Consider the following 12,306-nt stretch of genomic DNA (forward strand, 5'->3'; position numbering starts at 1 on the left):
TGCCCTCTATTGATTGGAACATGGGGCGGATGTGCAGTACCCGACTTCGGCCACTATACAGTTGAAGGAGCAGTGCAGCTCCATAACTGGTCAGTTCCAGCCACGCCCAACACCGGGAACAGCTAATCAGCTGTACTTGCCTTTCTCGAGTCCACTGGCGAGTCTCCACTTCTACTTCAGGGGTCTGCCATTGGCTGCGGTGTTGATATCAAGTCCACAGTACGCCAGCAAATCAGTGAGATTAGCAGCTCTAAAGGGGGCATTCTGTTTACATGGGCAGAGCTACTGAGCTCACTGATTGGTTGTGAAAGACAATGCCAGACACCAGTAGCAGCAGTGACAATTCATCGATGGACCTGAGGAAGGTGAGTAAAGCGCGGTTTATTTTGTATCAAACTGTAGCTGGGGCAGAACATTGTCTGAAAGGGGCCACTTTAAGGCATTTACCAACACAGAATGTTGAACTTAAGAATATGATGATAAAAAAGGGGAGGTTTACTTGGAGGGTTAATGAGCATTTACAATGAAAAATTATCATGAATGAACACTCTTGAAAGCGCTCTTTTCACGATAATCTTTGGGTGTAAACAGACTGATCTCCCGACGTACGAGCAAAACTCGTGTTCATTGGGTGAATTCAGCTGTTTTGCTACACAAAAATCATTGTTCTCGACAGCACATGGTCCTGTGTATATGGCGAATCATGCGTCCTCTGTGTCTATTACAGAATGCTTGGTGAGTGTCGCAGCATGGCCATCACTCCGTCCTCACTATACATGGAGAAACCTGGTTATCACCATGAACAAGAGTCCTAGTGGTGGGACCCTCATCATCAGACATTACAGGATATGCCACAAATAAGACAGGAATTTGCCTTTAAAGCTGGTCATACACATTAGACCGCTGTCGGCGGAATGCTGCTTCAGCCAATCGTTTGGTGGACCGCCATCTATCCTGACTCTCCCATACACACCACCAGTCGGCTGGCTCCCCCATACACACTGCTGGCTGAACCTATCCATGTCGGTGTCTTCTGTTGTCATTAGTCTAATATTCACCATAGATTTTAATTCCCCCATACACGTTATTGTTCCTTCAATGGGGTTAGTTGAACGTGATAAATGGTTTAAAATTGTAGAGAGTTTATAAAAACAAGCAACTTTGCAATTTAATTGTTAAAAGTCCTCCCTGCAGTCTATCAATGGTAACACTGCGTTACAAAGGCTTTGTCCCTCGGACAGTTTTGTGTTCCTGATAGGAAAAATCTGAAGTCATTTCTGACATCAGCATGAAAATATCTACCACGTAAAGTTTTTGAGGAATGATACGAAACATTATAATATTCTGTTATAATTCTAAAAACTCATTTATGGACTTTTTCTGAAACCGTACACTGCGCAACAAATTTCAGGGAAGTTCTTGTCTCCTGGGAAAATGTTATTGTATTTTATAGATTTTGATATGCTGAACACGAATATGTGCTCCAAAAGTCTGTATCACATAAGGTTCTTAAAGGTAAGGTTGTTGCCGAAATATCTGTGACAGGAACGAGTTCCATCAGAGGCGTAGCTAGGGGTTCAGCTAGGGGGGGGGGGTGGGGGTGGGGGGGAACATCTGAGTGGGCCCCTGACCGGTAACTCTGATATTACCGCTATATGGTGACATACAGTGGTAGAGATCAGTGCTGCAAAACGTAAACTGATTACAGCACAATTACTTAGTGACTTACCGCTGACGTTCTTTCTGATGGAATCGTTCACCCGTCTTTTCCATCTGGCCCAGACGACATGACGACTTCTTCCAGCCAGGACTCGTCTGCAGAGAATACAACAAAGACACATTTCACTTCTTACATTTCCAGCCCCATCACCATCTATTCCCAACCTGCACAAACTCCTCATCCTGCTGATACCCCAATACTGAGCCGCTACTGCCGTATGTGTCCCTATTACTGCACCTGATACCCCAATACTGAGCCTCGGCTGCCGTATGTGACCCTATTACTGCACCTGATACCCCAATACTGAGCCGCTGCTGCCATATGTGTCCCTATTACTGCCGCTGATACCCCAATACTGAGCCGCTGCTGCCGTATGTGTCCCTATTACTGCCGCTGATATCCCAATACTGAGCCGCTGCTGCCGTATGTGTCCCTATTACTGCACCTGATACCCCAATACTGAGCCGCTGCTGCCGTATGTGTCCCTATTACTGCCCCTGATACCCAATACTGAGCCGCTGCTGCAGTATGTGTCCCTATTACTGCACCTGATACCCCAATACTGAGCCGCTGCTACCGTATGTGTCCCTATTACTGCCCCTGATACCCCAATACTGAGCCACTGCTTCCGTATGTGTCCCTATTACTGCCCCTGATACCCAATACTGAGCCGCTGCTGCAGTATGTGTCCCTATTACTGCCCCTGATACCCCAATACTGAGCCACTGCTGCAGTATGTGTCCCTATTACTGCCCCTGATACCCCAATACTGAGCCGCTGCTGCCGTATGTGTCCCTATTACTGCACCTGATACCCCAATACTAAGCCGCTGCTGCAGTATGTGTCCCTATTACTGCCCCTGATACCCAATACTGAGCCGCTGCTGCTGTATGTGTCCCTATTACTGCACCTGATACCCAATACTGAGCCGCTGCTGCTGTATGTGTCCCTATTACTGCCCCTGATACCCCAACACTGAGCCGCTGCTGCAGTATGTGTCCCTATTACTGCCCCTGATACCCAATACTGAGCCGCTGCTGCCGTATGTGTCCCTATTACTGCCGCTGATACCCCAATACTGAGCCGCTGCTGCCGTATGTGTCCCTATTACTGCCCGATACCCAATACTGAGCCGCTGCTGCTGTATGTGTCCCTATTACTGCCCCTGATACCCCAATACTGAGCCACTGCTGCCGTATGTGTCCCTATTACTGCCCCTGATACCCCAATACTGAGCCGCTGCTGCCGTATGTGTCCCTATTGCTGCCCCTGATACCCCAATACTGAGCCGCTGCTGCCGTATGTGTCCCTATTACTGCCCCTGATACCCCAATATTGAGCCGCTGCTGCCCTATGTGTCCCTATTACTGCACCTGATACCCCAATACTGAGCCGCTGCTGCCGTATGTGTCCATATTACTGCACCTGCTGTTTGGCAAAATAACAGTGCTCCTCTTTAATGCCCTACATAATACTGCCCATCACTGTGCGCCTTTAAATAGTAATAATGCTTCCTTTGTTCTCTCTAAATTGTAAAATTGCCTCCAAGAAAATATTAATGCCCTGTGCAAATATCCTAGAAAACCATCTTCTTGCCCCTTTGATGGCCACAATACTCTTGAGTGCCTTTATAACAATAATGCATCATAAGTGCCCATTTAACATTTAAAAATGTCCACTGAGTCCCCAATGTACAACTCCCCTATACCCAGTATGGTGGGCTCATAGCTACCCTATACGATACCATGTCCTCACAGCTCCACCATACACAGTATGATACCCCAACAGATCCTCTATACATGGCATGATGTCCCCACTGCTCCCCTAGAACACAGTATAATGATCCCCACAGAAACCCTCACACTGTATAATAGCCACCAGCACGTCCTATCCGACATTTATAGGAAGCCATTAAAAAACGAGACACGAAATGCACGTCAGGGCTGTGGTGGGCTAGTGTTGATCCTCCCTCATCAGGGGTAAACAATATTATACGTGACCTATTTTTCATGTTCCACTTTACACTTATGGCCAATGTACCCTCTAGTACACATGATACTTTGAACTTCACTATATAGATACTCTATTTTCTGGATCTATCCTTTGCTCTCCATCATTATTCCTCCTTATCTTGACATATTTATATACTGATGGTATTAATGTTTTGTGTATTGTTAATAATAAATGGTTTTTAATTTATTGGTGGTTTGTGGCTACTCCATTTTTCCTTGATCAGTGTTATGTTTGGAGTACTCCACCGCTTGATTATGCGGTATTCATCTACTATCTGGGAGGACGCTAGACCCTAGTTGTAGTCTCATTATTAGCCCTCACACTGTACAGTCATGGACAAAAATTTTGAGAATGAGACAAATATTAATTTTTCCAAAGTCTACTGCTTCATTTTTTCTAATGGCAATTTGCATATACTCCTGAATGTCAGAGTGATCAGCTTAACAGCAATTACTGTACTTGCAAAGTCAGTATTTGCCCAGAAAATGAACTTTAACCCCCAAAACACATTTCAACATCATTGCAGTCCTGCCTTAAAAGGAGCAGCTAACATCATTTTAGTGATTGATCCATTAACACAGGTGTGGGTGTTGATGAGGACAGGGCTGGCGATCAATCAGTCATGATTAAGTAAGAATGACATCACTGGACACTTTAAAAGGAGGCTGGTGCTTGGTATCATTGTTTCTCTTCAGTTAACCATGGTTATCTCTAAAGAAACACGTGCAGCCATCATTGCACTGCACAAAAATGGCCTAACAGGGAAGAGTATCGCAGCTACAAAGATTGCACCTCAGTCAACAATCTATCGCATCATCAAGAACTTCAAGGAGAGAGCTTCCATTGTTGTCAAAAAGGCTCCAGGGCGCCCAAGAAAGACCAGCAAGCGCCAGGACGGTATCTTAGAACTGTTTCAGCTGCGGGATCGGACTACCAGCAGTGCCGAGCTTGCTCAGGAATGGCAGCAGGCTGGTGTGAGTGCTTCTGCACGCACTGTGAGGCGGAGACACTTTGAGCAAAGCCTGGTTTCAAGGAGGGCAGCAAAGAAGCCACTTCTCTCCAGAAAAAAACATCAGGGACCGACTGATATTCTGCAAAAGGTACAGCGAGTGGACTGCTGAGGACTGGGGCAAAGTCATTTTCTCTGATGAATCCCCTTTTCGATTGTTTGGAACATCTGGAAAACAGCTTATTCGGAGAAGAAGAGGTGAGCGCTACCACCAGTCTTGTCTCATGCCAACTGCAAAGCATCCTGAAACCATTCATGTGTGGGGTTGCTTCTCAGCCAAGGGAATCGGCTCACTCACAGTCTTGCCTAAAAACACAGCCATGAATAAAGAATGGTACCAGAATGTCCTCCAAGAGCAACTTCTCCCAACCGTCCAAGAGCAGTTTGGCGCCCAACAATGCCTTTTCCAGCATGATGGAGCACCTTGCCATAAAGCAAAGGTGATAACTAAATGGCTCATGGAACAAAACATAGAGATTTTGGGTCCATGGCCTGGAAACTCCCCAGATCTTAATCCCAATGAGAACTTGTGGTCAATCATCAAGAGATGGGTGGACAAACAAAAACCAACAAATTCTGGCAAAATGCAAGCATTGATTATGCAAGAATGGACTGCTATCAGTCAGGATTTATTCCAGAAGTTGATTGAGAGCATGCCAGGGAGAATTGCAGAGGTCTTGAAGAAGAAGGGTCAACACTGCAAATATTGACTTGCTGCATTAACTCATTCTAACTGTCAATATAACCTATTGGTACTCATAATATGATTGCAATTATATTTCTGTATGTGATATAAACATCAGACAAACACTAATAAACTAATAAAAACCAGAGGGCAGCAGACCATGTGAAAATATAATTTTGGTGTCATTCTCAAAACTTTTGGCCATGACTGTATAATGGCCACTGCATTTGCCCCAAAACTGCATACTTTCCCACAGTAGCTCCTACACTGTATAATGGACTCCAAATTAGCCCCCAAACTCTATAATGGGTTGCACATTTTATGAAGGCCCCCTCAGTAGTCCCTATAATGTATGGATTCCTCATTGTTTATGTTGTCCCCACAAGTTTTCAAAGTTTTCATATGAAAGAAGAAAAAAACAAAAAAAAAAAACAACTCCTATATTCACCCAATCCAGGATCCTGATAACTCATCCAGCGAGGCTCGGGCAGACCGAGGCTCGGGCAGACCAATGCTCTATCATCACACCGGTGCATGCATAGGATGGTACTGTGTGCACACGGTGCATTTTTAATGCGTTTTTGTGGCGGTTTTTCCACTCAGAAATGGACCAAAAATGCTATGGAATCCTTATGCAAGCTAATTCAATGACAATCCTGAAGGGTTGTGCACATGATCAGTTGTTTTCCTTGAGCATTTGCATTGCATTTTTATCTGCACTGTCAATTCTTTGTGCGGATTTGTAGCATTTTTCACCCATTAACTTCAACTGAGTCATTCAAATCCACCGCAAAAACTCAGGTATAAAAATGTTTGCAGATTTGCTGAGTTTTTTTTTGCGGTTTTACTGGCTTTCTATGGTGTTTCCCACTCTGTCATATGTGTGGCAGCATGGGAAACACCGGTGCAGTGGTTCTTATCGGCGGTAACGTTACTGCCGGTAAGACTGTCGGTTAAAGCGCTGCGGGGTCATGCTGTCAGATGTCAGCATGACCCTGCAGCTGTGACCTGCAGCTGATACCTATGGTAAAATGCTTACTGCGAGTCAGCAGGCGTGGGCTGATGAGACTACTCTTCCCATCAGGCTATGTCTGCTGTCACTGATAACAGTGATGGCAGGAGCTGCTGATGGGAGAAGTGGTCTCATCAGCCAGCGTCTGCGCTCACACTGCAAAAAACACTTTTTTTAGCGAAAATAAAATGGCTTTTCAAAAAGGCACAAATTAAAAGAATGAGGCGTAAATGAAAATACCAAAACCAAACAAAAGAAAGGTGAAAATGCAATAAAGAATGAGGTCGAAAGTACATTAGAAAGTTGCAGACAATTTTATTGTACAATGATAAAGCCTTATTTAAATAACACTGTAGGACCCCTTTAAATCTTGATGAAAGCACAGGGTAAGAGGTCTCCATACAAATCCATCCCCTTACAGACATCGGGGCACAAACCAGTCACATTCCAGCTGGTTTCCGTTTCCTTTTCCATATTCATTTAATACTTGAAGACCTTTCATTGTCACACAGTGCTGTCGGATGTATCCATATCTGGCATTATGTGGAAATGCCGACATGTGCAGCCAGGTCCTGGGCATGATGAATATAATCTTGTCATCGACTTAGACTGACTCATATAATGACTGGAATGGAATCTTCCTATATTTGGCAATAGTCCAATTTTTTTTATTAGCACTGGTCCCAAATTGTACGGTGTGGTGGTCCATCAATGAATTATAAGAGAGGTAGACATAGCTACTGACTTCTAGAAATAGCGCCACTCTTGTGCACTGGAGGTGTCTGGTATTGAATTTCTTCCCAAAAGAATGACAGTCTCTAGAAGACAGTAGCAAAGTTTTTCTAACCTTATACGATCCCTCTCATGATCCACTATTGATCGTTGCCTACATCTCCTCTTGTTTGTCTGCCAGGTCCCCTTTAGATTTCGGCTGTGTCCACCACTCGGCATAAATCCCTTCTTCATAATCCCCTTCTCCTTCAAATTCTGCATCGGAAGGGGGCGGTTCTGTGTCTTGCAATGTTCCAATTTCAACCTGCAATTAAACATAGACACAATAATGCAGCAATATGGCCTGTCTATGGGGTGGCCAACGTGGCATTTGCCCACACAGCCCTTGTTTCCTGAGGAAAGGAACCAAAGGGTAGGAACTGCATTATCAACAATATTCCTTTTGGGGGGATTTTTTTTTAACAATTTATGGGAAGGAGATTATAGTTATAGACAGTAAGGTGTAATAAAACATAACATAGTGATCTAAAACTTGTGCTATTAAACAGGTAAGTAAGAAGATATAGAACTGCATTATCTGTTGTTGGCAAAGAATTGGGTGTCATTACTTAGTGGGGAGGGGTTCACTTCCTGGGTCATGGCACGAGTTTCCATTGCTGAGCGGCTGCCTTAGATAAAAAAAAATTCAAAACAATAAAAAATAAAACGTTTTAAGCTGTGAACGACCTTGATCCATTAAATGAATGATGTGCTGCCCTCCCCTTTTTTTTGTTATTCCAGTGGTTTCTGTCCCTCTGTTCTGTGTGGTATTCAGCTCCCTCTTTCCCCTCCCCCTCTTTTTACTCTCCCTTTAAGGGGTTATATGGTTTAATATGATTCTGTTTTAGGTTTCTTTACAGGGTCATGTGAAAGAAAATCTGCCTGTTAACAAGATCCTCATTGGCTGTGGGGAATTTGGCGGGCTCAGCGAAGAGGAGCATCGTCCCACTCCTTTAATTCTTGTTAATGTGTTTGCTGCGGTGTTTATCTCTGGGTGGGCATTTTGGTTTTAATGTTAGTTATTGGTAGCACCCTACCCCTGAAAATAAAAGTAGGGGAGGTCTCATGGCAACACAGACCCTATTTAATCAATGTGACATTTTGGGGTTGTTGTTGTTTTTTATACCTTGTAATGATTTCCTTGTTTCCAAGCCAAGATAAACAGGTCATTTAGTAAGCTGTGGAGTCAAGAGCAGGTTATTTCCAGTTTTATCCAGCTGTTTTTGGCACACTTTTTATGGAATGTGATTGGCTGTTTCATGACAGCTGAGTGGCACAGGAAGAGGTGCAGAGGCCCATTCCGTCTTTCCCCCACACTGAGATCACTCTGAACGGTCAGTCACTCTGACTGACCGATCACAGCATGATAGTGCAAGAGGTTCTGAAATATCATCACCTCCCACCTGATCAAAGCAGGAGCTTGGCGCCGCTAGTGGCCGAGCTCCTGCACTAACAGCCAGGGATTGTGCCAGCACCGCCCCTGGCTGTTTAATACAGAGCACGATCACAACATTTAGGAAGCAGCTCCACCCTCTGCCTTCAGATCAGCGCCCCCCGCGACATCATCAGCCCAGATAATTTCTATGGTGACCCAGGGTTGACATGACGACCCTCGGGTCACCAAGGAGCTGAAAGCTGCTTAGACCATACTCATAGCATGGTCTAAGAAGCTTTCTGTACAGGTATAATGCATTACAATGCAGGTCCATCAATAAAATTTGTGTTTTAACCAATTTGCTCCGCATGTCCTCCTATTTTGGAATGCTAGTGCATTGCAATGCATTTTACTTGTGATCAAAGTGAAAAAAGGCAAAAGTCCCATAGAGAGACTAAATAAAAAAGTTTAAAAAAAAAAAAAAAGTAAAAAAAATTATAAAATAAAAAAAATTACACCAATAAATACATATTATGTAAAAAAAATAAATGTACACATATTTGGTATTGCTGCATCCAGAAGGACCCAATCTATAAAACTGTCACACTAGTTAAAACATTAACTGAACGCCATAAAAAAAAAAAGTGGCAAACTATGGTTCTTCATCATACTGCTGGAAAAAAAGTGAAATAAAAATGTGATAAAAAAGACGAATGTAAATAAACATGTACCGCTGAAATCGACATATTGTCCCGCAAAAAACAAGCCACCATACAGCTCCATCCACAGAAAATAAGAAAGTTATAGCTCTCAGAATAAAGCGATGCAAAAATAATAATTTTTTTCTATAAAAGTTTTTATTGTGTAAAAGCGCCAAAACATAAATGTGGTACTGACCCGAAGACCCCACCCCCGCCAGAAAAAAAAACTGCAGGATTGCTGTGTTTTGTCCATTCTACCACCAAAAAATCGGAATAGAAAGCATTAAAAAAATGTCATGTGCCCAAAAATGGTGCTAATAAGAATGTCAACTCGTCCCACAAAAAATAAGCCCTCATAGCTATCAAAAACAAAGCGTTTTTTAGTGTGTGACAGCAGCCAAACAGAAAAAACTATATAAATCTGGTATCGCTGTAATCGCACCGACCTGAAGAATGCAGTTGTCTAATTACTTATATTTCACATGCAATGGCGAAAAAAAGACAAATAGAACCAATTCCTCACCTGCTGTTAATTTTTTCATTTTGTCTCACAAGCATTGCATTAAGGCTCAGCTCACATTTATCCTGTGCTCTGCGCTGAGCGCTTACACCAGGGTTTCTGTTTAAACCTCTGAAATACGGGATTCAGATGGAGCCCCCTGAGGAAAATTCCCTATAATGAGGCAGATGGAGGCACTGTGGACACCGTCAGGTTTATGATCCAGCGGTGTCTGTCTTTTTAGGAGAGCATAAAAGTGTGGTCAGCCACAGTTTTGTGCACTTCTGAAAAGGACAACGCTAAACAGAGGCCAGACAGAGTCCAGAGTAACTCTGCTGCCTCATTGTAGTAAGTGCCTCCCTGGAGGTTTCATCTGAATCACGTCATATGAAGATATAGATGTAAACCTCAATGTATATACTCGGCATGGAGGGCAGGATAAATGTGATCCAAAATGTTATTTAAAATATTCGCAACAAAAGCTTCAACTCAGTCCACAAAAAAAAGGAAGTCCCCACTCAGGTCCGTCATCTGTCAATGGAAATATAGGGCACTTCCACGTTACTGGTAGTACAAAGACTCTGGAAAGGTGCTATGGTTCCTCGCCCCAAAAGAAATACAGCGAATTCTGCGCTCCCAAATCCAAATACCCCCTCCCTTCTGAGCCCCACAGTGTGCCTAAACCACATTTAGCGTCCACATGTTTGGCATGTGTATAATTTCCAAAATGGAGTCACTTGATGGAGGTTTTATGCACTTTTAGCACTTTGGGGCTCTGTATATGGATTCTGCAAACTGTTCTAGGAAAATCTGCGCTCCAGGAAGCAAATCGTGCTCCGTCCCTTCCAAGTCTCACCGTATGGCTAAGTAGTACTGTACAGCCACATATGAGGTATTTCCACATTCACCAGAAATTGCAGGACAAATTTTCGGGCCACTTTTACTCATTTCCCTGTGTGAAAATGTAAAATCTGGGGCTAAAATAATTTTTTTTGTGGTAAAGATGTAATTATTTTTTCCTCACTGTCCAATGGTATAAAATTATGTGACACACCCATGGTGTCAATACGATCACTGTATCCCTAGATGAATTCATCGAGAGGTGTAGAATGTAAAATGGGGTCACTTATGGGGGGTTCTGCTGTCCTGGCACATCCATTACAGCAAAATCTAGACTCCAATATGGCGCCTCTTCCCATCTGAGATTTGCACTGTACCTCAAAAAAATGGTTGACGTATTTTTTCCTGTTGTCCTTGTGAAAATAAAAAAAACTGGGGTTAAAAGAACATTTGTGGGGAAAATGTGTGTCTTTTTTTAATATTATTTGCATGGCTCTACGTTCTAAAGTTCTGTTAAGCACCTGGGGGTTCAAAGTGCTCACCACACATCTAAATAAATTACTTAAGGGGTCTAGTTTCCAAAATGGGGTAATTGTGTTTTTTTTTTTCACGGTTTAGGCATTAACAGGGGATCTCAGAACGCTCTCGATCCAGGCAATTTTGGGTTCAAAAAGTCAAATGATGTTGCTTCCCTTCCAAGCTTTGCCGTGCGCCTAAACAGTAGTTTTCCCCCACATATGTAGTATTAGCGTACTCCGGAGAAATTGCACTACAAATTTGGAGGTTCAGTTTCTCTTGTTACCCTTGTGAAAATAAAAAAATTGGGGCTAAATTAAAATTTTTGTTAAAAACAGGTAAAATGTTAATTTTTCCCTTCCACATTGCATTAATTCCTGTGAAGCACCTGAAGGGTTAATAAATTTATTTAATGTGGAGGACTTTGAGGGGTGCAGTATTTAGAATGGTGTTAATTTTGGGTATTTTCTGTCATGTAGGCCCCCCAACATCACTTCAAATATAATGTGGTCCTTAACCCCTTCAAGTCGCGGCCCTTTTTCGTTTTTGTGTTTTCGTTTTTCGCTCCCCTCCTTCCCAGAGCCATAACTTTTTTATTTTTCCGTCAATATGGCCATGTGAGGGCTTATTTTTTGCGGGACGAGTTGTACTTTTGAACGACATCATTGGTTTTACCATGTCATGTACTAGAAAACGGGAAAAAAATTCCAAGTGCGGTGAAATTGCAAAAAAAGTGCAATCCCACACTTGTTTTTTGTTTGGCTTTTTTGCTAGGTTCACTAAATGCTAAAACTGACCTGCCATTATGATTCTCTAGGTCATTACGAGTTCATAGACACCTAACATGTCTAGGTTATTTTTTATCCAAGTGGTGAAAAAAAATTCCAAACTTTGCTTAAAAAAAAAAAAAAAAAAAAAGTGCAATTTTCCCATACCCGTAGCGTCTCCAATTTTCGTGATCTGGGGTCGGGTGAGGGCTTATTTTTTGCGTGCCGAGCTGATGTTTTTAATGATACCATTTCGGTGCAGATACGTTCTTTTGATCGCCCGTTATTGCATTTTAACGCAATGTCGCGGCGACCAAAAAAACGTAATTCTGGCGTTTCGGATTTTTTTCTCGCTACGCTGTTTAGCGATCAGGTTAATGCTTTTTTTTAATTGATAG

At 42.9% G+C, this 12,306-nt stretch overlaps 1 protein-coding gene across 1 annotated transcript in view; it reads right to left on the reverse strand.

Annotated features, from left to right (window-relative positions):
* Positions 1 to 6,730: 6,730 nt before the first annotated feature.
* The window catches only part of P3H4 (prolyl 3-hydroxylase family member 4 (inactive)), a 35,329-nt gene continuing 29,753 nt past the window's right edge, over positions 6,731 to 12,306 (reverse strand). Inside the window, exon 7 of the mRNA XM_077252474.1 lies at positions 6,731 to 7,475. Coding sequence (XP_077108589.1) covers positions 7,326 to 7,475 — 150 coding nt within the window. The 3' untranslated portion in view covers positions 6,731 to 7,325. The remainder of the gene's footprint in view (positions 7,476 to 12,306) is intronic.

This window comes from Ranitomeya variabilis, chromosome 4, assembly GCF_051348905.1.
Source record: "Ranitomeya variabilis isolate aRanVar5 chromosome 4, aRanVar5.hap1, whole genome shotgun sequence".
NCBI classification, from domain to species: Eukaryota; Metazoa; Chordata; class Amphibia; order Anura; family Dendrobatidae; genus Ranitomeya; species Ranitomeya variabilis.